Source organism: Manis javanica, chromosome 2 (genome assembly GCF_040802235.1).
Source record: "Manis javanica isolate MJ-LG chromosome 2, MJ_LKY, whole genome shotgun sequence".
Lineage (NCBI taxonomy): Eukaryota > Metazoa > Chordata > Mammalia > Pholidota > Manidae > Manis > Manis javanica.
Genome location: NC_133157.1, coordinates 149,474,334 through 149,501,951, shown reverse-complemented (window position 1 = coordinate 149,501,951; position 27,618 = coordinate 149,474,334). Strand labels below are relative to the sequence as shown.

General features: G+C 35.3%; 1 protein-coding gene across 8 annotated transcripts in view; it reads right to left on the bottom strand.

The window, feature by feature from the left end:
* The window catches only part of CHD7 (chromodomain helicase DNA binding protein 7), a 203,138-nt gene that overhangs the window by 45,238 nt on the left and 130,282 nt on the right, over positions 1-27,618 (bottom strand). For all 8 annotated transcript variants that reach the window (XM_036998009.2, XM_036998005.2, XM_036998008.2 and 5 more), the window contains 10 exons: positions 25,855-25,996; positions 20,889-21,026; positions 19,785-19,850; positions 13,935-13,990; positions 7,717-7,831; positions 4,091-4,174; positions 2,465-2,602; positions 2,250-2,371; positions 1,657-1,900; positions 316-492 (listed from right to left, as the gene is read on the bottom strand). In XM_036998009.2, the coding sequence (XP_036853904.1) occupies positions 316-492; positions 1,657-1,900; positions 2,250-2,371; positions 2,465-2,602; positions 4,091-4,174; positions 7,717-7,831; positions 13,935-13,990; positions 19,785-19,850; positions 20,889-21,026; positions 25,855-25,996 (1,282 nt within the window). The remainder of the gene's footprint in view (positions 1-315; positions 493-1,656; positions 1,901-2,249; positions 2,372-2,464; positions 2,603-4,090; positions 4,175-7,716; positions 7,832-13,934; positions 13,991-19,784; positions 19,851-20,888; positions 21,027-25,854; positions 25,997-27,618) is intronic.

Here is a 27,618-nt window from a genome sequence, read left to right as displayed (position 1 = left end):
TAAAACTTGGCCTAACAGCTTATGAAATGGCAGTATTTATAAATAGAAGGGAAAAGCAAATACTTGAAACTCATGTCAGGGAAAATATCATGACTACACTCTGCTGTGATACAACGGTGCAGAGATACCAGCCAACAATGTAAGAATCAGGAAGACAGCAGCAACTTTTGAGTAACTGAAAGCTGAGGAGGATACATCACAATATTTGACAGTCTTTGCAAACATCCTTCACAGGTATCAGTAAAGTTCAGAGCAGCAGGAATATTAGTAACAATTTCATTCAAGTTCAATGGAATCACCAATGTGATTACTGACCAAGTCCATCATCTTGAGCCCCTCCAACAGCTTGCAGTTCCTGTTCTTCAGCCTGTGGGCTTCATCAATGACTACGCAGCGCCATGGAATATTCCGCAGCTCAGGACAATCAGTCAAAATCATTTCAAATGTAGTGATGATGGCATGAAACTTATAGGACCCCTTTATCACACGACCCTATGAGAACAAATCTGAATTATTATTTAGCATTAAAGATTACACTGATAACTTGGAGGGTGAATAAATAGCATAAAACATATGTATTTACCTCTTTGGGTAAATCTTTACATATATCCTTATTTTTGGTAACATACTTTGTTTTCAAGGTATTTTGGAGGTTTTAAACTGTTATGGCATACCAAAGTTTCAAAACTTTTCCTTTTTTATGGCACTTTGGGAATTGTTAGTAAAATTTCGGATCCAATTTCCTTACAGATCACATGCAGTGAAGTGCCACTAAATGTGCCATTCTAGTTACACCCTCCAGACTCCAAAAGGTGAAAGGCCAAAAGGATTATATACCAAGATAACTTTCTAAAGCCTTTTTTTTTTTTTTTACCTTTTTTCACTTTTTAACTTATCTCTTACTTTTAAACAGCTAAAATGAAAAACATTCACTTAGAACTTAAAACAATTTCCCAAATCTAAAGATAAAATATCAAATTAGATTTTAATGTTTTCCTCCTTTAAGTATTTAGTTGTAGGTCAGATATTACACTTAGAGCAAACAAACATGTAAAACAAACCTCTGTCCTAGTTCTACTCACAGGACTTCCAAACCACATACAGCTTAAAACTATTTTAGGACATACTGTTTTTCCTTGTCTCATCTAATGCTTCACTGTCAATATTGGAGTAATTGCATATAGGTAACTAGAATAAGTAAAAAGATCATAGCAATTACTCCTAAGAGCTGAGGTATAAATTCTTCCCTATCACTCAATGTGTCATTCAACATTACCTTGCTAATGTTTTTCACTTTTTCTAGGAACAGAACAACAAAATATTCTTTCTATTCACATTTAATGATGACTTTGTTTTGTTTGCTTAGATTTCTCTTAAGCTTTCAAAATAAAACCAATAAGCACATTAAAAGATTTTCAGTAGTTATTCAAGGTAAAAGTATTTCTTCTGTTCTAATAATCAGAATAACCAAAGCTATGAAAATAAAAATCTCTAATAGTAAGATGTGGAAATATAACACCAACATAGAAAGAAATTTAAGCAAATTTCTTAATTTTGCAAAATCTAGACATTCCCCCAAATGTGTAAAGCCATTTTAATATCCAAGGTCTTAAAATGCATAATAAGCATAAGGAATTATCACCTGCGATGGCTTACCTGGGGATCTTTGAAGTACATTTCATACAACTGAATGGTCCGACGACTAGCCTGACTCCCATGATACACAACCACGTTCAACTCTGTCCAGGTACGGAATTCCCTTTCCCAGTTGGGGATTGTGGACAATGGGGCAATTACTAAAAAAGGGCCATGGATTCCTTTCAAATATATCTCATAGAGAAATGTAATGGACTGGATAGTTTTTCCCAAACCCATTTCATCTGCTAAAATGCAGTTTCGCCTTTGGGAAGAAAATAAAACAAGGAAAGTTTAGTAAGTACAAATATTAGGCACCGCTTTCTTTTCACAAAATATATACTGTCATATGCACAGATTTATATCTTAAATATTCACTTAGATTCAATAAAATAATTTTGAAGCAAAATCATCTAAGACATAAAAATGATTTCAACATACTTCTATCAATCTCTGTATTAATATTTGTTGAATGAACAAATATTAGGCATACTTCAAAAGCTTGCTGGTTTTTATAATTATTTGAGAGTTAAAATGTTAAGTTATATTTGATTAATATTTTCAATAACTACAAAGGAAAAGAGCTAGAGGGTTGAGAAACACGTTTTACATACATGTTGTACCAATTGAAAAGAAGCCAGTTTACTCCCTCCAACTGGTATTCCCTGAGTTTGTTATTGTTTTTATACTCCCTGGAACTCTCAGATTTCTTCCAATCATCAGCAGGAGGTCGCTCCTGTTTCAAATATAGTAAATCCCATTAGTGGTTTCTCAAAGACCATACCACCATGCTATTTTCAAATTAAATCTACCATTAGCCAATTCTTACCACACGCTCTGTTTCCGGCTCCCTGGACATTAGTTTCTCAAACTCTTCAATCTTTGCTTGATCTAGGTCCTGCCTTAACTCCCATGTGCTGTCTTCATAAGGCAGTGAGCACCACTTCACCAGATAGTGAGTCACAGGCTGGGCCAGTTTAAATACATCAGAATTGGATTAATTTGATGATAATATAGACAGAGACAGACATAAAGGAAAAACATGCACTCTACTTCATTTGTTGATAGACACTACCTCAGAAAAGTAAGACAGTTGGGAGAAGTTTTAAAACTATCACCATTAAACAACAGTCCCCAGTTACAGTCTCAAGTCTAAACTGATAATATACTATTATTAATATTATCAGAACTAATTTTTATTTAAGTCATTGGTTAGTAATGTTCAAAAGACAAAATGTATAAAAAAATAGTAAACAACAGAGTGGAATTTGAGCCTATTCTAGTCTGTGCAAATTGCTCATCAAGTGTCTGATTCAGACTTCCATGGCAAATCATCTTAGTGTCTTTACATATTTACATAATTAGCTAGTTTCTTTAACAATGAGAACCAGGCCTGGGTTTATTGGAACATCTGCCTTTTTCTTAAAGACAGAGAGTGTTTGTATCCAATCACTTTAAAAATAATGTGTTTGCACTCTAGAAGATTGGAGAGCAAAATATTTTGGGTAATGCAGATCAACAGGATTTCATTTGTCTTCCCTCCAGAAAATACATGTATTTATTGACCTTCATTTCAGAACCAAGGTACACTGACCTGGTTGTGATGTTAAAAACATTTGCTGTACTATGTAATTATACTATGTAATTATACTATGAAACAATTTTTTTTTAAGTACAACTATGCAAAACTAGAAAAGTAAGTATCACGTGCTAGATACAGTCTTTGAAACATCATGGACTTCATGATACAGAGTTTGGAGTAAAATAGGAATTCATAGTAGACTTTCACTAACCAGGCAAGACTGAAGCACTCTATATAAAGCTTACTTACAAAAAAAAGCCAGAAATGATGGAACTCATGATGGGTGGGCATATTATTACCAAGACATGACACTCAGGAAGTCACTAGGCTTGTCTTTCCTCTTACTGTCCTATCAACTGTCCTTTACAGCCTCATAGGGTTTTGGTGAGCATCACAAGAATGTCAAGACTAGTATCTCATAAAGAGAAGTATTTTATATTATCCTCTAAGTACCACATTAAATGAAGTTCATCTCCTTCACTAAGGGTGTCCAATGTTAAATGACACTAAACTCCATTCTGCTCTAAGACCACTCTTAATTTTATAAGGGAAATTGTGCTACATGATAGATTTATATCAAAATGTACTGAAGTCTTTACTGATCACATTCTGGAATTGTGCAAGATGTCAACGTATATGTTTCATATTGAAAATTCATTTCTTTTGAAAAGCTCTCAGACAAAACATAAAACACATTTAACACTACTAAGTCATAAAACAAATAGTAAGTCAATAAGTTTCAGTTAAATTTAGCACAAGTGTGTCATGATCCAAGGCTCTGACCAGGACCAGATCTAGCATTCCACGACCATTCTCTGTAAACACATAAGCTGTCTGAGTCACTGCCCCCTAATACAAATGATCTTCTGTTACCTCTCCCCGGTCATCTGTGCTACGTGCAAAGTCCATTAACCGGTCAACCTCCACATAATCTGGATTAAAAAGCTCATCTTCAATCTGTACCAAAGGAAAAAAAAGTTAAAATGTTTATCTAATACCTGAGAGTACACGCTATTTCATTTTTCACCAGGCAATAATATTTTGGGTCACAGCAATACAAATTTTATATTTGGCAAATTCTATTATATTAATTTAAATGCTACAATTTAGCAAAATCATTCCCCATGAGGAAATTAGACTTCTCAGACTTTGTTAACTGGGTCTTTTAATTACTGTGTAAAACCTTTTTACTGTGAGAGAATGTTTAAGAATATTTTAAATGAAGTGTGAAATTACAATTCACTAATGAGCAATCCAAAAGGCTTATGGCATGCAATGCATTTTGAATCCTTGAAGCTACAGCTTACAATAAAGAATAAGAGCCATGCGCAGTAACTGCTATTGGAGCCTCATAACCACTGAAGTTGTTTGATACCTTACAGCATCACTTAGAGAATGTTATTCAAAAGCTAAAAACTCTGAAACCAGTTGAGTTTCATATTTTAGTGTGAACAGCGTTTACAGTGTTTGGTCATCTTCCCCAATCAATATTAGTACCTCATTTGAATATGGTCTTGACATTAATCTAAGTGTTCTAATGATTTATTTGTACTGAATATCGAGCATTTGGCTGAAAGTATTAAGGATAAAGAAATGAAGCTTAAATTATTGGGTTATTTAGCCAATATATTAACAATCCTTACAAAGTAATGTAATACAACTTGCTTGCAAAGTTATCTCATATAAAAGAATAGGATATAGCTCCAAGGGAAATTAAAGACTAAAACATACTTTAAAGAAGTCAATCAGATAATCAGAAAGCACAAGACACATTATGTGTTCCTACTGATTAATTTATCAGTAAAAAAACTTCATCAAATACTTTGCAAAGACATACTAGACACCATTCATATCCTTTAAATTGCAGGTTGAAAAGATAAGCTGTTTGGTCACAGTGGGCTCGAAGGGTAACAGCACCAAGTTTAATGCTTTCAACTTTGAATTATGAAACAAAATTCAGAAATAGGAAAATGTGTTTCAGCTGCTTCAGGCCTTCACAATGGAGTTGGTTAGCAAAACAAAAAAATTCACTGAAATGTTCAGTTAATTTAAATTGTTAATGTATCAGTGCATCAGCTTTGTCAAAAGCTTCTAGATTTAGGTACACAATATGTATGTATGAATATATATATATATATGTACAGCATACTTATACAGAGTAAACACTAAAACTTTCCATTAATTAGGTTTTGATAATAAAAGCTCTCTTTAAGACAACCTGTTCTTAAACAGAAGCTTTATCAAATTAAAATCCTTAACTTTACTTGTAAACACTCCTAACTTTCAAGCAAATAATTTATGCCATCATGTTTACAGTGCAATTTCCAATTTCGATAAACTTTCCGAATACAGAGATTTGAGTTGCAGTAGACTTGTAATGAAGCCTACAGTGCAACAAAGAATGCAAAAATAGTCATAACTGAAAATCCCACAGCAGAAGCATGGAATACCTGAAGCCATGACCATCTATGGGGGACAACAGCAGGTGTGTGTGTGCGTGTGATAAAAAAGAAAAAGAAAAAAGGAACTGGTATCCTTCTCTGCTAACCCTTGGATTATTTTCAGACTTAAGTTTATTCTAGTTCCATTCTGGACAAAACTTAAGATTTCTAGTTGCCAAGTTACCAGCAAGATCATGCATTCCAACCTTGATATAGGTGACCCACATAAACAGACCCAAATAGACAGGCTACATAGCTAGGACCAGATACAGGTCCCTGACATGCTTCTGTCTCTGGCAGAGTCCAGATAAATTTGTTAAACAAAACCAGGAGTTAAGGATGTGGGGCGGGGCTACTACTGAACTCTTTCCCTTTTACCTTTTTATCCCTTTTACTCTTTTATCTCCGTCCCCCATAGACGGTCATGGCTTCAGGTATTCCATGCTTCTGCTGCTGTGAGATTTTCAGTTACGACTATTTTTGCATTCTTTGTTGCACCGTAGGCTTCATTACAAGTCTACTGCAACTCAAATCTCTATATTCAGAAAGTTTATTGAAACTGGAAATTGCACTGTAAATGTAATGGCATAAATTACTTGCTTGAAAGTTAGGAGTGTTTACGAGTAAAGTTAAGGATTTTAATTTGATAAAGCTTCTGTTTAAGAACAAGTTGTCTTAAAGAGAGCTTTTATTATCAAAACCTAATTAATGGAAAGTTTTAGTGTTTATTCCGTATAAGTATGCTGTACATATAATATAAATAATATAATATAAATATCCATAGAAAAGGTCAGCTGAACATAGGATGTCTCTTTCTAATAAGAAGCTAATGATTTCAACTTGCCTAATGTCATAAACTTTTAATTTTAGTTTCATTAAGAAGGGCACAGAATTTTCACAGTATTTTCTTAGAAACTGCCCTTTCAAAAAAGAATCACCTATTCTCCAAGATGAAAGGAGTCCTATTTGATAACTCCATTCCCTTCAGTGCTAATTCTGCACTGCAAAGAAGTTTCATTCTCAGAACAGAGATGGAGACAGGCTTATGTCCAGTAAAACCACCACCACCCGATCTCCCATAAATAACAAACGTTACAACCTGTCTGTCGGGAGCATGTAAATCAGACTCTAGAAGAACACAGACTTCACCTGAGGGTATAAGGATTTTATAATATAAAAGTACTGGACACTCTTTTGCTCCCCAACCCCCATCTCCAAACAGAGAAGGGGCTGTGAATTAAGTTGTTAAAAAAGTATTATTTTGGATCAAATTTCACACTTCTTCACAATTTATATTCTATTAACTCCTTTACAGAAAGGAAAATGAATAAATCAGCAAGTTTAATCTTTCAATATGAAATTTTCTTTTTATCTCCTTGAGGCTGTAAGTGAAACCTATTTGGTGATCAGAAGTTCAGAGACCCCAGTAAGCAGTTTGTGAAAGCATTTTTTTTAAAATGTAATTCACTATGTTGGGGGGGAAGTTGGCAGTTCTTAAAAAAATGCAAGTTTTCCTCCCTGCCAAAAGTGTAATTACTTTCTCTTCATAACTGATAACATAGTAAAAGGGGGTAGGCAAAAATATCATACCAACTTCTATACCACAGCATGTCATTTGTGAAAATGAGTTTAGTGAACTGTAATCAGGCATTGACCTGAACAAAAGATATTTGCCACACACCTTCCCCAACAGAAGTAAATGCATATTCTAAAACATGTACTTAATACTCACCATAGTTTTTAACCCACCAAATCTTAATAGAACTTTTGTGTACTTACTTATTTCATTGTCTACTAACTGTACTCTTATTATAAGATTTTAATCACACAATCATATTTCCACATAATAGCTTAAGGACCAGTACCTTCTAGACTAAGCAACAGGAAGAATGAGAAATTTCCTGTTTACAAATGCTCTTAGCAATAACCACTTACCAACATGTAAGTAACAGCACCAAATGAGGCAAACTAGTTTGAATAATTTACTGAACTAAAATTCAAACTTCAGAACAGTTTACTAAAGTAATTTCTTCAGAAAATTAACCAGGTATTTCATACCTCTGAAAGGAACTTGTTCTGGCCCTGCTTTGCCTTAAATCGTTTGATCTTTTGCTGAATTCTCTTATCTTTTTCCAGATCTTCTACAGATGCCCATTGACAATGAAGATAAGAGCTAAAAGAATAAAATAATATACTTGACAATATGTAGAAAATAATTAATCCTTTATTAAATACATCTTTTATTACTCTGAGAAAATCAACTGAACAGATAATTACCAAATAACTTGCTTTAACTACTCACAGAGGTTACTCATGTTTCAACATGATCACTAATGTTTGAAACTGAAAAAATTAATAATAGTGTCTAAAGTTTGCCTACTGTCCTGAGCCTCAAGCTCTCTTAAGACACTCCCTATTAAAAATAAGAAAAGGACCTAATAACAAGCTGTTTTCATAAGTGAATGGATTACACTTCAATACAAAACAATTAGCACTATAGGGTGGCCTTAATTATGAATTTATGCATTGAGCTTTTTATCATTAATTGAGAATAAAAGGTTCTTATCAAGTTAAAAGAATTCAAATTTAAAACAGCACAGGTAAAGCTAACTTAGTCCTTGAAGAGCAATTGGTGAGAAAAGGACTACCATCCATTCTTTGAATACCCATGCCCCTAGCAGGCTCCTGAACAGTTCCTGCTTACCAAACCCCGTTCTCTCAGGAGCTCTGAAATGATGTCCCTCAAGTCGCATGTGAATGTTTCACTCCCCTGACTGACCAACACCCCTTTTGACTCACCATCCCTCTGAGCACATGTTGTTTTCCCTAACCTGAACTCGAATGCTCCCTTTCTCTTCACCAAGACTCACAGGTATATAGTTAGTATTTTATGGTATCTCTGACATTCTTATATTTGGCATTTTAATATTCTTTTGTACCATCATTCTCTCCCTGGCCCGATAGCTTCAACTATCTCTTATTCCTCTTTCTGGTTAGAAAAGAAATGAGGTTCTTAAATACATATCACCTTCAAAATCAAGTATACTACTTTTAGAAATTGTGCAGTCCTTACAATACCTTTCAAAAAATGATTAATGATATGGGAAAGGTTTATGATATTAAATATCATATCATTTATATCTATGTAATGTCTAATATGAATTTTCAAAGGTAGGACTGATTTAGTCCTACAACTGACTGAGGGAGATTAGGACTTCAAATACCTAGGCCTTATATCTCTATGAATTGATATAAGTCCTATAAATGCATAAACACAGAGGGAGTAGACTAGATGAGAATGCCTCAGAATGTTCTTAATGATGGTGGTAAGAATACAAGTATTTTATTTTGTACTTTCAACTTGAACCTTCCCCAAGTTTTCAACAAATGATATGCAATACAAATAAGAAACAAACGTTACAAAAATAATCTAGTCTAGTCTTCTAATTATTGGATGGAGAAGTCAAGTGGGCCCTCAGTGCTCTTGTCTGAAGTGCACAGCCTTGCAAGTGCCACCAGTGTGGCTGGGTGGTGGGCACAGGCTCTAGCATGTGGGTCCAGCTTAGGTTTCCCTCTTGCAAACTGGGATGAAATTTTCAGCCCATGACTGTTTTACAAAATGCAGAAAAACCACAGGCTTTTCCACTAAGATCAGAAACAAGGTGAGGGTGCTCACTATCTTCACTATTATTCAATATTGTATCTGAGGCAGTAGCTAAGAGGAGCAATAACTGGAAAATAATAAGTAAAACTAAAATTGCAGATGATATGACTGAATAACTAGAAAGCATTGGAAAATCAATTAGAAAACCAACTCAAAACAATAAAATAATTCAGTAATGGAGCAAGATATAAAATTAACATACAGAAAGCCAACAGCCTCTATTTACACAAATGATAGCTAGAAGATACAATGGTAGAGAAAACCTTTTTTTGTTAACAATATAATACTTAGCAATAAATTTAATTAAAAATATGTAAAACTTACACAAGGAAATACTTAAAACCTTCTGAAAGACAAAAATAGAGTTGAACCAACTGAAAAGACATCTTTATTTTTAGCATAAGTTATCATAAATCATAAATTTGTGAATTTAACACATGTAAATAAAAATATAAAGAAACATTGTTATGGAGCTAAACAAGTTAATATTGGACTTAGATATAAAAATAAACATGCCAAAATATCCAGGAAAACAGTAAAAAGGAAAAGCTCTTAGAGGAAACCAGATAATAAAATGCACTATAAAGCCCCTAGAAGTAAAATAGTGTGCTACTGGCTCAGGAATAGACAGACCAAAGCTCTAGAATAAAGTACAGGTATATCCAAATAAATGCTTAACTTCAGTACATAATAAACGTTACATCTCAAATCACTGGGGCTAAGATGAACTCTTTAATAATAGTGCTAGAACAACATTTAGAAAAGAATAAATTTGAGCCATGCTTTACACTATACATAAAAATAAGCAACAAGTTTAGGATTAGGTACCCAGAGACAGAAAACAAACCATGCACGTACTAGAGAGAAAAAGGTAACTTCCTCTTTAACCCATGTATAGGGAAAGGCTTTCTATGACTCAAGCCAGATCCAATAAAAGAAAAGATTAATAAATCTAACAATGTAATTTTTTAAATTTATAATGTAATAAACATAAAATCAAAAGACAACTGAAACTGGGAAAAGGTGGTTGCAACATATAATGCACATAAAGGACTCATATTCTACATATACAAAGAACCTTAAAACTTGAAGAAAACAATAAAAAAATGAGCAGAAGACATGAACAATTACCAAAACAAGATATAAACATGGCCATTCAACTTACAAAAAGATGTTCTATCCCATTCACAATAAAAGAAAATATCAATTAAAACTACACTGAAATATGATTTCTCACAAAAAGTAAAAAGCAAAGCATCACACTGTATTGTAAAAGTTGTGGGGAAATAGGTGCGCTCATACACTGTTGCTGGGAATGCAAACTGACATACCCTTCCGGAGGGGAATTTGGCAATATCTAACAGAAATATACATATTTGTTTTTTGATACAGCAATTTCATTTCTAGGCATTCACCCTGAAGCTATGCCTCCAACAATTTGAAAATATGTGTGAGAATATATATTGCAACATTATCTGTAACTGTAAAATATCAGAAGCCATTTACATGACCACATACATAGGAGATTAGCTGGATAAGCTAAGGTATGGCCATGTAATGAAGTACTATGCAGCTATAACAAAGAATGAGGATGACCATATGAGTAGATGTCAAGTAATTTCCAGAATATAGTACTGCAAAAAAAGCAGTGTAAGCATGTACTGATAGTATGCTATTCTTTTATGTGTTAGAAAAAAGGGGGAGCAATATATATTATTATAATTTATATATAAAAGAGACATACATGTATCTACATGTATGTAAACATAAATTACATAAATATACATTTGCATATTCATGACAAAAATTACAGACAGGATAAATCTGGAATTAATGAGAAGGTAAGTAGGAATGGTTAGAAAGGGAGGGTGCCACTTCTTTGAGTATCCTTTTATGTACAGTTCTGACTTTTGAACCATGTGAATATTTCCTGAACTTGAAAAAAAGAGAATAAATAATATCAACAAGGATTGGGGGTCTAAAATGGAATACAAATACAAACAAAAACTAAAGAACCAAGCTCAGTATCAAATAAATGACATAACCACCTTGAAAGGGGGGCAGAGGGACGAGAAAAACTAAGCCAAGGAAGTTTTAGAGGAAGTATTTAGCCTCTATACCCTCAGGCTAAAGACAAAAAACTAAACAAATACTGAATGAACTCTAGTTAGTAGGCTTCTTTTCACAGACATATGATCTAGAAATTCTGAAACCACTTCTAGGACTGACAAATAAGCAAATAAATTATGGATAATAAGAACGAGGTTTCTCATGGTCAAAGAATGGACTTATTAATATTGGAAGGGAAAGGACAGAATAAACCCTGTGGTGTTGAAATAAAATTGGAACTATCAATATGAAGGCATTGTTTTTCACTGTTCTTATTAGGTAAACAGAGGTGTGTATGTAACATATGTGTGTATGCACAATGTACACACACGTGTGCAGCTCTCCTAGCCATATCCACTGAGAAAGCCTAGAAGGAATAACTAACTCCCCAGGAGCAACTGGCACCCCTAGTGTCCAAATCTTGGTTTCTAAATGCCCTTCTCCAATAAAAACAACCAAGGCTCCCGGGAGAAATAATTGATCCCAGGACTTAAATGGGGAAATTACAAGATGAGTCAAACATCCTCTGGTGCCAGAAAGAAAGAAAGTGCTCAAAGAAAGGTAAGGGCAAGACAAAGGGAGAGAGGAGCCAGCTTGAAGGGGCTCCCATTGGCCAATTTTGGGATATTGTGACCAAACCTAAATAATGATATAATAGTAAAGAATTAAAATCCATCAAATAAAATGAGACTGCATAAGTCTAACACAACTATAAATAAGCAAATGTGTAAGAAGGTAAAGCTCTTCCTTACAGCAGAAACCCAACTAATAAATATTGAAGGCATAAAGGAATTAGTATATTACCCTTAATAAAATCACCCTAATATATCTGTAAATCACTGCTTAGCAACCATGATCACATTTAAGAGTTTCACAGTATACTTTCCACAAGATACCTTTTACTTACAAAAAAGAAACAGGAATTCTTTGTACTATTTTTGCCATTTTTCTGTAAATCCAGAATTATGCCAAAATAAAAGGTTAACAAAAACTGTTAATTTTATGGAAATTTTAATTTCCCTTAGATCTCAGTGATACCAGACAGGAAAGCTCTTTTTTTAGAACTACCTTTGCCTCATCTCACATGACTGGTCTCCTCTGGCCTGGCAGCGGTCCTGGTCAGGAACCCTTTGCACTCGTGTGGGCTGTGTACAGGCTAGACCTGATGTTGCCTGTGAAAACAAGACCTCAGGCCCCACTGTCACACACTGATTCAGATGGATGCCTATCAGCTAGTTCCATTTTTTGGCGCTCGATACTTAAAAGTTCTTTGCTCTGAGTTTGATTTGATAGATCTGTCAGTGAACTCTCTGGCTTACTTAGTCATCCTCCCTACCTATCCTTACTACTCTCCTTATATGGCTATGCAAAATCATATCATGTATAATTTCCACATGGGTGACGCATCATGCTCTCAGTAGATGATGACAACATCTAATATTTACTGAGCATTTTTTTATTGCCAGTCTCTGTATTTCATTGAACTCTCACAAGAATACAGACAAGAGACTTCTTCATCACGTTACCCAATAAAAGGTTTTGCTCACAAAACTTCAGGAATGTGTCAGTCTATTAAATCAGTACCAGATGCAACAAGGGAGAATGGCAGAGCCCATGAGTCTTGATGCTTGTATTTTCTAGGGCAGGGTAACTTTTTCTTAGGCTGTTTTGACAGCAACTCCCAAAAAGTCTCTCATTAAACCTAGCATTTATTAATGTGGAACTTGGGTTCCTTGCCTTGCCTTAAAAAGTTTAAAGTAAATTTACTTTTTATGTCATCAATAAGTACTTTTGTCCTAGTTCTCTGATTGTTACTTAGGTTAGAAAATGGCCTCGGTGTCCTTCAGCACAACTGTTCCTTATGCCTCATCAACACATGTATTTGGTCCTCATATACGATCTACATCTACAATGCAGGACAACATCCCATTGTGTTTCTATTCAGTTTTTTCAAAGTTATGCAATTATAATTCACTAGGTAAAAATTAGAAACAAAAGCAGAAGAACAAAAAAATCATAGCTCACTGCACTTCAAAATGAGATGTCACAATTTTTTAGAGCCTTCACCTGGCTGTGGACTTCTCATTTCAAGTTCCTGGAATTCCCCTCACTGATGAAGGGAGGGAGAATGGCCCCACAGAGTAAAATTCATTCTCAAAAGGGTAGGCAAATACTACTTTACTCATTTTTCTACTATTGTATGAGTTTTTATGATCTCTAAAAAGAACTTCTTGGTTATACATTAAAGTCAGTCAAAAAATTTTTTACACCAATTACAAGTTTTCCAGAAAAACAATATTCATAAAATATCAAAGACACACAAGTTAGTGGGCAATGGCCTCCAGAGCACTAAATAAACCATACCAAAATTTCCCCATAACCAATTATTTTTTAAATCATTTAACCATACCAAAATTTCCCCATAACCAATTATTTTTTTAAATCATTCTTCAGAACTTTGAAAACATATTCCCCAATTTTAAAAAAATCGCAATCTACTTACAAGTTTTTGTATTTCACATAGAATTCCTCAACTTCTACCTCCTCTCCAGATTCCTTCTGCAACAGAAGATTTCAGACACGTACTTAACACCACCTACTAGAATATTCCAAAAGTAATGATTTACTCCCACGTGAACACGAAGTAGGAATGATGAAAGCAGCACAGGGTGTTCCTGTGAAGATGAGCAGGCAGGCTGTGAGCGGATAGGTCCGCGAAAGGAAGATGACGGCGTAGGCCCACGCCCGCTGCTGGATGTGCTCAGGTTCTCAGACATGAATCATTTTAACTCCTCCCTAACCACATGCAGCTTCATTCACAACAACCTGACCCCAAATCTGGCTTCCTGCCAAACCCACAGTGTTAAGTAGACGCCAAGTGTACCATTTTCTCAGGCAGCAGCCAATTAGCAACTGCTCTCCTGAACGCCGTATGTATTATTCTTGGCTGCCTCACAGCAACTTTACATTGTGGGTTTTGTAATGTTTTAAAATATTTAAAAGACATTTATTCCTCCATATACTTAATAACTCTAAACAAGAAACCATATAAAACTAAACCCTTGTTCTTAGGCTGTAATTTCAGTGCATCACTATGCACAGCTTTAGTTTTACTCAATGGTACAATTAAAATCTCTCAGACAAGATGTTTCACACATATAGCAGCCAAATAAAATTAACACCCCAAATACTACATTTAGGTAAGGTTAAAATTTGATACACGTCAGCCAAATCAAGAGCTCAGTGGTAAGATTATCTGTAACATCTCCCTTGATCCTTCCTAAGACAGAGTGTGCACAGGATACTCAAACAATATTTTATGTATCTCTTTCAATATTTTTTTTCCTTTTGGTTTTAGGGTGTTAAACAAGTTGTAATATGCAATTTTCTCTTGGAACATTTGATCTGATAAATCAGGGATGTAAAACATAAATACCACTTACAGATGTTTAGGGATTGCTTTTACACTCTTACAAGAGCACCCAAGCCTGCCCTGAGGGTCATACTTGGCTGCTAAGCCACCTCAGAGACATGGTGAAGAAAATTCAGGCAAGTAGGAACACGGTAGAGGACAAAGGAGCAAAGCCTTCTACTAGGTGACAGGCTGGCATGGGATCTCTTCAGACTACAATTTCCCCTCAATCTCTAATCCTCCAACTACTGTCAAACATTGGGAATGTGCACTTTTCTTCAAAATTCTCACATGTGATAGTTAAACCTCAATTTTACATTGTTTTTCCACCTGCCTAGAGATCACAAATAAGATAAGATATTCAGGAGTGTGGTCAAAATCCATAAATATCTGGTTCTGCTCTAACGGGTCTCTAAGAGATCATAACCAGAAAGTTGATTTTTTTAAACAATATATTCAGAACACCATTTATGTCCTAGAATTTTAGTTGTCCAAGATGAAAAGAAATGTTTGCCGGATTTCTTTAAGAGCCAGCAACATAAACCTGGAATTAATCTAGAGATAAATTCTAGTCAATTCAAGTGACAGTCCATCAAAGACCTACCCCTTACCTTTTTCTAGCCCCAGATATTACACATTACAGCAGTCATTTCAAGACACATCATCTCTGCATAGAACTGGAGATTCCAGGAGAAAGGCAAAGTAAGGCAGTAGAGCACCAACAAAAATAAGAAGCCAGGGTGAGCCTGTATCTTTGAGGGGTGTCATGGTGTATCACAGAATTCAAACCTAGAACGGAATTCAAATGTCTGGTCTTTTACTCTTTTGATGCTAACAATGTTTCCTTCAATTCAGGAAAAGCTCTTCAGAGTTATGTATCCTTGAGGTGGTAAACAGACATGCTCTGCCATTTCTGTGTTCTAGTTCTGATCCCCTTCTTCTGATCTTTCCTCCTCCACTCCCCTGCCAGACTCATTCTGAAAGGTCTCACCATCCCGTAATTTCTAAGTGGGCACCAACACAGCATCAACTCTTGAATAACAGAGATGGTTTTCATTTGGTCTCAACTCTGTTCACAGAATGCTCTGACTTTTATAACCATAAACTGTCCCTGACTACCATTAATACCCATTTTCTTGTCATGATCAGCTTTCCTCTGACAACCTATTGCGGAGGTACCTAACAAAGGGTCTAGAGCTGTCTGAGAGGAAGCGATGAGGTTCTGAGACCTAATTTGGTGATACCTGGAGCTCATGAAGAATTGCCCCAGGACCCATCTTTTTTGGATGCCTCAAATTACAAGCCTGTTTTGACTGACCACACATATTGGATCACCTTCTTGTCCCTAGAACTATAAGGAGAACTGTTTTTCACCCTCTGTTTCATACGAATATGATCATGCTGACTTCTGCTTTACTAACAGCAAAACAATTCATAGAAGTCCATGAACTCAGATGCCCTCAGGAGCATCATGTTAATTGTTCACTGAATGGCCATCAGTCTGACCAGACTCCAGTGATAATTGAAAACAGCCTCAACCCCTACCCAAAAACCCAATTCTCAGAAGTCTTTGCACAATGGGCATATCCAATGAATAAATGAGTCATGGCACACTTTCTGTGTGTACGTGCACACCCATACACACAAATTTATTATTGGATGGTTACCATTAAATTTGAAAGCCCCCTAAAATTAGTAAGATATTTTTAAGGAATGTGTTTATCTTTTCATTAGACTACAAAACTAGTCTATGAAAATCCTTATTGTGCATATGAAATTAAAAGTTCCAAACATAGGAAGCCACATGTTTCATTGTTCACATGAGCCAGAAACCTTGACTAGGCAATAAATTGACTCGTCTAATCACCTGGATTCTAGAACAGCCATCCAGCAGGTGGTAATCCTGTAGCGTGAATGAACGAATGACCTTTCCAAAGCATCCTATTACTAAATTAAGTAGTCACCCTAGAGAAAAAAGCTAAACTATCATGTAAAAAAGGGAAAATTTTGTTAAATAATGCACAGAAAAATGAGAAAGCACCTCAGTAAAGATAACAATAAAGCAAAAATATGAATCCATTCCCACTTCTGGCCCAACCTACTATATATACACAACCAGAAATACCAAATGGTAGTTTACTGAGAGACAATATGGCATAATAATAAATGGGATACCTTCTTTACACACTTTTCCTTTTGGTACTGAGTTCAGTTAAAGAGGATTAAAACACTCTGGAATTTAAAATAAGCTCTTCAGGAAAAAAAGGTATCATGTAGGTACCTTAGAATTTCAGAGAATATGGTCAGAATTCACATATAAATTATTTTTGACCTTCCAACTCAAAAGCATTTGGATTATTGTTCCCCAAACACAGATGGCTCAAAGCAGAAAGGGCTACACAGTGACTGAATGTGGAAAACAAAAGAATTAACCTTTGTTATACAATCCAAAAGCCCGTTCTTAAATCTACCACAAAATTCAAATACAAGGATCAACTACATGCCTTCCATTGGGCCTCAGGCATGTTGACTCGGGTTTAGACACCACCAGCACCTGAGCCAGCCCTACCTGACAGAGGCGCTGGATCAGGGTGGCTCTGCCAGGTGAGCTCCGAGTCCACACACCTCCACACAATGGGTCATCCTTCTCAGGCTGGAGTTATACGGGTAAAACTGACTGAAAACCAGTCTTTGAGTCCCCATTACATGTCAGCATCATGCACAGGAGGCTCAGAGAGCTCATAGCCAGTTTCTGTAGTGCAGCCCAGGGGAGACAAAGGCACCTTCTCACAGCTACACATTCAATTATTCATGGCAATACGACAAAGACCAGCAGGCATAGATGGAATCCACAGGAGAATCTTCAATTCCCTTTTGTTTCTAATTGCAATACTCTTCTCCAATGTTATTAAAGCTGGTAACTAAAGTAACTATTTCAGGAATACCAGCAATTTTAAAAGTCAGTACCTGCTAACGTTTACAACCTTCTAGTGGTTTTTTTATTGCCTTTATGAAATACCTATAATATACAAGCAATTCAATGAGTTCCACATCTCTTCCCTACTTTAAAAGAGACCTCAAGGCATATCTCCCCTTGTAGAGAAATTTTTCCATTAATTTTCTTCATGCTAAAATTACCAACCCAACAAATATTCCATCCTCATGTACAGCTACAGTGATTTTTTTAAAAATCCTATGATAAGATAAACCTGGTCACCTGTAAGTGGTAACAACACCTATTTCTCAACTGTGGGTACCTATCTGTAAAGGGTAGTGAAGGGAAAAAAGTAACAACCCTAAAGTGGGCAAAACAGAAAGAAAAAGCAATGTACTACATAATGTGTAGTCTAAGTAGCTCTAAATAATAGAGCTAATTATAATCTGCAGCCCCAAAACCTGCTGAGTATGCCCGCTGAAGCACTATCAACTGAATGAAATTAGTGTGTCCCATCCAAACTACATGCTATTTACTCAAACAAGTCACTTCAATTCAGTGAAGGGGATTATTCTTTAAAGCATGTCAAGTACTTAAATTTTACCATGTATCTACAATTCACAAATTAACAGTTCTAGAGTCATTAGAAGGACAAAAAAGGAATCTTTCTAATGAGTTAATAGTATTCATTTCTGCTTGAACAGGTGGGAGGTTTGGTTGAGATTTTATCATTTAATTCATCAGAGAGGAAATCCTCATGTTTCAGAAAGTCACCAGATAGCCATTCTGTATCCCCTACACTCAATCTGAAAATGTCTTGATATGTTATTCTTGATTGTTTTCATATGAACTAGACTAGTACATTCTGGTAAAATTCCATACTTTGAATAATACAATAAAAAGGAAACAGTATTAAAACAAAGGTAAAGAAAAGTTTACTGCTGGAGCAACACCATGTTCAAGGATCTCTAGAGAGTAGTACTAGAATGGTAAAGCTTTCCCATTTGATAAGCCAGGGATCTCTCAGTAAGTTCCATAATTCTTCCATTCCTCACCTCTCTCAATGGGAAGTTACACTTTGCATACATTTTACTCAAAAAAAAAAAAGCTTATTTTATACATCAGAACAATGATGTACTTCCACCACTTTGAGAACAAATAGAGAGCTGTGTGTTTAACAGTGATTCAAGATGGAAGACAGGCATCGATACCTAAAGAAGACCACTTTCTAGAGATACTGAAAAATTATAGGCTGGAATATGCAAATGCACCTTAATGTCTATGTAATTCCTCAAATAAAGATATCAAACTGAGAAGGGACTGGCTGAGAGGAAGAGGAATCTCCATCAGTAAAAGAAAATAGAATGTTCCTGAATTCTTCTTCTCAGAGTAAGTGCGTCCTCAATGACAAAGTCATCAGACTCCTGACAGGTACCTACAGCTCACCTCTGCAGATCAACATGAATTTTTAATAATTCTGAAGTCATATTATCTTCAAAAAAATACACTGAATATAGTTCTGTATTTCACTTGTGCACTGACAAAAGAGATATTGATGACTATTTTATGTATATGAAATAAACATTATGAAAAGTATGACAAAACACCTACTCACTAAAATGACAAACTTCCATCCTGCAGGAGTGAGATAGGGAGCAGAGAACTTCCGGAGGTGGGTGAGAGGTAAGTTTATGTTTATGATTTTTATGAATAATATTTAAAAAAAGGGAGCCTACACCTCTGAAGTGTCATACATTTCTTTGGAGACTTTTGAGCTTCTTGCCTACTCGAAATGGTGTAATAAAGCACAGGTTATTTGATATATATCAATTTCACTTGGAGCTAAATATACCAAAGATTTGTATTTAGTTAACAAATGAGATGGGATTAGAAATATCACCACAAGTTTTATTTTTCAAAAGTGAAATTTTTAAAATTCTAAAGCAAAAAATAATGCAAGGGTTACACATACACCATAGGTTTTGATCACTCCAAATGGTGCTTACCTGCTTTTTTATTGAACGACTGCTCATGATTTTTTCTACCACTGGACCTTCTGCATCAACAGATTCCTAAAAAATAAAGAAGAATGAATCAACCCAAATGGAAAACATTTCATTCTGCACTATATAAGCAAGAACTCATTCTATTTTGCATCTACCTCCATACCTTTTCAATTCATACCCTTGAAATCACTGAGAACAAAGTCACCAGTGGGAAATATGAGTGAAAAAACTAAACCTCTCACTCTTCAGAAAGGCAAAGGAAGGTCTGTGCCCATTACTTCATGATTATGTGGTTTAATTTTGTGAACTAGCATGGCTCCCCTAAAGCCAGGGAGCATTTCAGAAGCTCCAGCTGCCAAGAGAAAATAATCTCCACATGACAGCAGTCAAAAATATAGCTGTTCCTCATCTATACCCATGGGGCAAACATACTCATCATTCTGTTACTGTAGGCACATTTCATCTATGGACCTCACATAAAACATTATACAACAACTTAACATAGCACACATTACCAAATAATATACAAAATTGCATCTAATATCCTTTTCAATGGCTTACCAGTTCGTTAACTAAAATGCAGTAATGGTAAGAAAAGATCTTTTTTATAGACCTTTACAATAATCAATCTGACATTACTACCCATATTTTATACAAACTATTTTATTCATCATTTACATTGCACAGAGAATAAAGTGTGCCCTGCTGGGCACTACAAGGCAGTAATTTCATAAAGGGGTTCTTGCAGTGCCTCACAGTAGGAGACAAGCTTGAGTGGTTTATTAAAGTCCCAGAAGCTATGGCACTGAATTCTTCAGAGGTAAATTCAGTGTCCTTGCATCTTAGCTCTGATTCTTCCTCAACACATACCATTAATTCTCCAGAATTGTGTCAACTTACACATCATAGGCTTGTATAAAAATAAATTTTAGTGAATGGGTCTTTTTAAAAAACTACTGCTAAATGACTAATTTCCCCTGGTATTAGATGAATGTTCCTGGCTCAAAGTCCAATACTTCAACTGAGCTTTGCAGATTCTAGCTATAAAATTTCTAGTCCATCGTCTAAAATGAATACAAGAGCCACACAAAACTGGCTGCGAACCTGCTGCTCTGACTGCGAGGTGTTGGAGGGGGAGTCTCTCCCAGCAGCGTCTGCACCATCTGCTTCCTCGTCAGAGATCTTGAACTCCAAGTCTTCCGTGTACCGCTTCCTCTTTACCTGTCTGCTGGAACGTCTCTTCTAAAACAAAAACCCAAAAGGTGGGTTTATATGCAATCACTGATATACTTTACAGCTTCCCAGAATGGTAAGCCATATATTTTTAAAAGTTAATCTTAAAGAAAAGCTGTTATTTTTAACCCTGTAAATCCCATAAAAGACGATGATGGTAATGAGTATAATGGAAATGGGAAATCCGAAGTCGACACCTGGGATGGCCAGGCCTCTGCCACCCCCAGCTATGTGACCTTCAACTGGGAAATGGAAATAATGACAAATCTCACTCCTCACTAAGACAGTGTGTCACCAAAGAGTGAACACAGTACTGAAGCTGGGTGATGGGTATCTAGGAGCTCATATACTATTTTCTCTATGGTTGTATGTTTTAAAATTTTTCCCATAGTAAAAAGTCCAAAAAAGTGAAGGCATTAGAAGATAATATGCAAATCATAAAGTTCTCTATAAACACTGAGATAGTATTTTGGAGGGTCATTTAAATAAAAGTTTGCATTTTAATCTTGGTCCTAAAAGAAAGAGTCTGAGTATTTTTGAGGAGATGAAGGATTGAATGCAGAATTTATAAGGAATGACTATGAAAGTAATTACATGTTAATTTTTTACCACACTGATTAAAATGTAGAAGTCTGATAACAGCTAGTATTAGTAGGATCATTGGCAAAATGGGCCCTCCCCAACACTCACGGTCAGAACAGAGCCCTTTTCACCTTTTGCAGAACAGTGTGGCCTCCTATCTATGAGGATTTAACACATGCCCACCCTCTGACCCAGCAACTGCACTCTTAGTAAGCTACACAACATATCTGTGGAGGATCTGCGAGGGAACTGTGAAATAAAAAGAAAAGCAAGTCACATAACAATAAGTAGCTTAAAATTCTATGACAAAACACCTATGTATCTATTTGTATCTGTGGATCGTCAATATACGAACTCCTGAAAACAAAAACACTGTATCTTGTATACTTTTCTATGATTCCATGAATATTTGCTTAAAAGAAGTCAATTCATATGTGTCTATTTCAATAGAAAATATTTTAAAAGATACACAACAAATTGTTAATAGCTCTTAATTCTAGGGAGTGAAGTAAATGGACCAGAAAGAGGGGTTTTACACTTTTTGTTTAAAATATTCCACTCTTTGACCTTTTTGATAAAATAGTTTTGTGAAGTCAATAAAATATGGAGAGAAACAACCTGTTCTTTAATACATGTAATAAAATCTAAGAGAATTCTAAAATGACACCTGTAAATTTTAAATAGCTGCCAAATACAAGATTATGACCTATGATCTCACAAAGTTCAGAGAAGAAATAAGAATACTGAGAAAAGTAGCATGTGAACTTCTTTCTAAGAATTATGAAATACAAGTTTGAAAGAGCCTTGTGAATGCTCAGTTGGGACAGTAAGACAGCAAGAGGCAAATCAACCTGCCGTGTGGACCTAAGGAGTTGACAGGCACGGCAGCAAACCCCGGCACGTTGTCCCAGAGAGCAGGGCTGTGTGCTCTCTCTGCTCTCCAAAGGGGATGCGAGGCAGCTCACAACACACAATCTGACCATCAAATGAGTTGTGTGAGACTATGAGCTCTTAGCCCTGCTTGGCTGCAAAGGCACAAAGCACCTTTCTGACACAAGACACCTGGGGTAACTTCTTACTGACAGACTTGCTAGTGGCCTAGCCCAAAGGGAGTAGCAATGGGCAAGAAGTTCCTGCTCTGACCTTCCCTCTGCAGTCCTGCCCAGAACCACCAATTCCAAGCACAGGTCGGGCAGAAACCAGTGGGGGTTCTGTCATCTGTGACCCTTCCCCCATCAGTAGGGGCAGTTTGACTTCATGGGTCCTGGAGCCAAGTGCCCATGTTTGAATTAGTCTAGATTCTTACTATGTGACCTCAGATGAATTATTTTGTGGACCTCAGTTTCCTGATCTGTACAATGGGGTTAACGATACCAACTACCTCATAACTGTACTGTGAAGATCACATAAGGGAAGTCATTTAAAGCATTTAGAGAAGTGCATGGTACATATTAATGCCAAATGCAATTAGTAGGGTTAAAGTCATCATGAATTAGCTCCACCTTTACATAAAAAAATCATAAAACAATGAGGCTACAAGGCCCAGATGCCTTGTACAGCTTCCTCTCTCTTTTCCCACAGCTGATTTAGTATAACTTTTGTACCTGTGCCCACTTTACCATTCTCCATTTCTCCATGGTCATCTCTTTAAGATATGAAAGGCTAATGATCAAGAGAGATATTTTAATTTTGTGAAATTCAGCATGATGTCTGTATTTCATTTGATATATCAATTTAACTAAACTGAAATGGATTTTCATCTTTACGGCATTACTATAAGGAGGACGGTGCTACTAATGATACATCTGTGATGTTTTATCAGGTTTTAATGGGTGGAGGACACTGCCATAGTATTCTTTCAGCATAAATAACTAAACACTCTTGGATAAAGTCTAAGATAAATCTACTTTATACTAAATCCCACTCTGACATTAAAGAAATGTTGTAGTACAATAAAACATGGGACTTTTTTTAGATAGAAATTTATGTATTGGTGGACACAACTTTTTTATAATGGAAGTTTCTTCTTATTATCAGCTTTGTGTTATAAATCTGTGCAACAGTGATGGGATTAGTTAGTAATGGATAGATATAAGGTCACTTCATATGAGTAAAAAAAAAATCTAAAATAAAATTAGAATTCAATTTTCTGAATGTTTAAATGTTACTATGGTTTCTCTCCTTCTAAATAATAACTGATCTTAAGGTTCATTTATTTTAGATATAAAGGTTCTTTCCACAATTTATCAATATAAAATAAAATTATTTATTACATAATATGCTTCTATTATGGTCTGTTAAACTACTATCATTTGAAAGATTTTTGTGAATCAAAATGAACTGTGATAATTGCATTTAAGCCATAACTTGAAACTTTGGAATTGACACTAAGTGACCCTGTTAAACTAGGATTGCTTTAGAAAAGTTACATGTAATTAAAACTTGTATACTGAAGAGAAGACTTACGTGTATCTCTATGTTCTGTTGGAGTACTATGTGACACAATTTTGAGTTCATTAAAATAATATGGCATTTACTAAACTTTAAACAAATCAATCACAAAATGCAAGAACTTTAAGCCCTTCGTGTATATGGCACAGGAAGAAAAACAGTAAACAGCAGTCAGCATCACTTCCTGTGTCAGAGACGTAGAGAAAGGCCTGCCTTCAAGTCAGACCTGGCTGTGTGGTTGCTACTGCTCTCTATTGAACTGTTAAACACTAGCCACTAGGAAGTATGCACCAATGTTCATTTGAATTGTTAGCATTTTCTGTACCTGGTATGCAGAAGAGAACAAAAAAAGCAACAAACTGCTTTTCATAGAGTCCATTTGAGTCTGCATTAATACAAATAGACTTTTGAGAACAAGCAGTGGTATTTGTGAAAGAAAAACAGAATTTTCTTGACTCGTGTGAATAAATCTTAATACCATACAAATGCTATTGTCATAAAGGTCCTAGTTTAAGCAAACACAATTCAGGAAAAAGCATGCTTGAACATACACATTAAAATTGAAAATCATCAAAATATTTTAGTTTAACACTTCCTAAGCAATTAAAAATGATATCTACTTACTTACCCAATGTCTTTTCACTCATGTGTAAAGTAAAAGGAAATTGCAAAATTAACCCTAATCACCAGAGGTTATCACTATGTTGGTTATAGAACCAAACCAAACCAGAACACATTTGTTCATTCGTTCACTCATTCATTCATTCATTTTCTCTCTCTCTTCTCCCCTTTTCAGGTCCTCTTTAGGCCATTATGTGAAGTTACAGATAACAGGGAGTTCTATTAAAACAAACAAAAAAGCTCCAGTCTAAAAATTCTTTAGACTGGAGCTGTATATTGCAAATATTTTGTTTCTAGCTTTCAAGAGAATTGGTAGAGTTGTAGACAGAAAGTCCTGAGCATGCACAGAATAATTTGGGAAAAGGCAAGCCAGCTTCTAGGTGCTGGCTTCCTATCCTAGCAGGACTCCTCAGTAACTGCTCCTTGGTAACTTAGACATCATTCACAAAAGTTACATTCCCAGCCATCCCAGTGGACCATACTGGCATGGTTCCAGGCAATGTAACAAGGAAATAATTTTTAACAGTCATGTGTAATGAGTCCCTTACCTTACAGTCCAATTGGTGAAAGTGGGGTGCTTTACACACAAGAACCTAAATTCTTAATGTTTATTTCAGGGCTAGTTTTTCAAATGACTCCTATAAAATTCTCCAAAAGTCAGGAGAATCCAACACTGAAAAATTCTGCAGCATTGTCATCCAGGAAGTCACTAACTTGTTCATAGAAACTTTAGTATTACATGAGTATATGTCAATTCTGTCCATAAGATGTCAGAAACCTTAAGATGAGCTATACATTACATCTTTAACATTTTTGTTCTGCAAAATAAAAGAACTGACAATCAACCAAACTTCAGAGAAAATAAGAAATGTGAAAGAAGCTTTAAATGAACCAATATACTAACAATATATTAACACTAAGATACATAAACATCAAAAGATACTTTCACAGAAGTAAAAGAAGATTCTCCGTTTTATTTATCAGCAAAGATGGCAAAACCAAGAAGCTAGACTTTAATTTCACATTGCCCCCCACCCCTGTCATCACTACAGATAGAACATCCCAGACAACAATAAAGCAGCTGTATAACAAAGACAGGGGAGGTCTAGTGTACTTGGTATGCAGCTGAAGTTACCCATACTATTTAAATAACCAAAACTCAGAATCAGAATAATGGTATTACCTGAACACCTGGGTCCTCATCTTCTTCAGGAAGAGGAGATGGTGGGGGTGTTTTGTCTAAATCTGAATTTTCAGAACCTTCTGTTTTTCCCTTGTTGACCTTTTTCTTCAAAGCACTTGCTTCTGAATCAGGTTTCTTATTACTAGAATTCAAAGTGGATCACTTAGTGTTCACTTTTTAATGAGGTTTTCCACATGCTCCATGCCTTATATTTCCCACATTAATAGCCCTAAGGTATCAACAACAATTGATAAATCAATGTATGGTGGTCATTTATAGTTAAAGAGTACTCTCGATTAAGTTTTTATGGCAAAGCCCCATATTAATGACCTTTAGCAAATATCTAATTAAAAAGAAATTGCATGCAAAAACTCCTAAGACCACACACAGTACATTTGTTCATCTAAACAACGCAGAATCCCTGCCAATACACCAAGGCATAATGAAAACTCAGATTAGGAAGTAGTTTTGCTACAAGTTTTTAAGGTACAGAATATGGTTTTAAAAATTGTCAAGGAAAACTAGAACATAATGATCATTTCTTGTGCCTCTTGCAGATAATTTTAAATACCTCTGTTGAAGTTTTTTTTTTGACAGCACTGATAGGCATCCTCTTTTATATCATCCAGTGACAATTTTATCCAATTTATAACCTTTTAAAATCTATAACAAAATATGTAGCAATTTCCTGTTCTACAAAATTTCATTTATTGTGTCCTTAATTAAAAGCAAGCTTTATTTTTTATTTTTTGAGGTAGTCACATTAGTCTTTTTTTCAAAAGCTGAGTCTCTGAAATACAAAAATACAGCAAGTGACTGCAATAATTAAAGTACATGCTCCATAGTACATTTCTGCCAAATGTTAACAGGATTTGAATGTCGCGTAAGTCAAAAGACATGAATGAACTCTAAGAAAAAAGTTTTCTTAACTAAGTTTACCATCACCTTTAGCACCTTTGACATTCCTTTAGAATGTATGCTGTTGCCGTCTCTTCCAATCTCAAAAGCAGCCCACAGTTTTTAATATCATGTATCATTTGTTATCTGACATTTAAAAATAATCTAGTGTCAGATTATACTTACTATTTCTAGAGAGCCTAAAACTCTAATAATTTTTTAAAACAAGATACATTTCAAAAAACTTTAAAAAGTTTATTTATTGAAGTTTATAAATTTCGAGAAAAGTATGCTGATGGAATGCACTAAACAGCACTTTTTTCAGTTTCAGCTCCTACAAAAGGTAAAGAGGCCAAGTCATCTCAATACATTTTTTTTACTTAAGGAAAGCGTGTGTCACATAAAACATTTCTAAAGCATGTTAATATAATATGGCATCCGTCACACACATAAAATGTATTTTTGCAATGAATAAAATATCTGCTAAACTTAAACTAATTATTTTTAAATACTCAGAGCTTGTTTTCATCTTAACATTTTGGCATAGTAAACAGCCACATAAGGAAATAACTTACAACAATTCAAGATTATAGCAAATGGCAGTTAGGTTTAAAGAGTTCTTTTTTTTTTAATTGGGGGGGGGGGGATGTCCTAAAAACTTTAAGTTCCTAAAAGATCTATGGAAAAAATTATATTTTTTAAATTAAAAAAAAAATCCATACAACAGTTCCTCATCCAACTGTCCTAGTGTTTACGCTACACATGGACAGAAGTCTCCCCTACTATGAGGCTCCATTTCCAGCATTTATTTCCGCTCTAACTGCCACAAATTATACAATACTACAGCTGAACGCTGGGCCCCTTTCC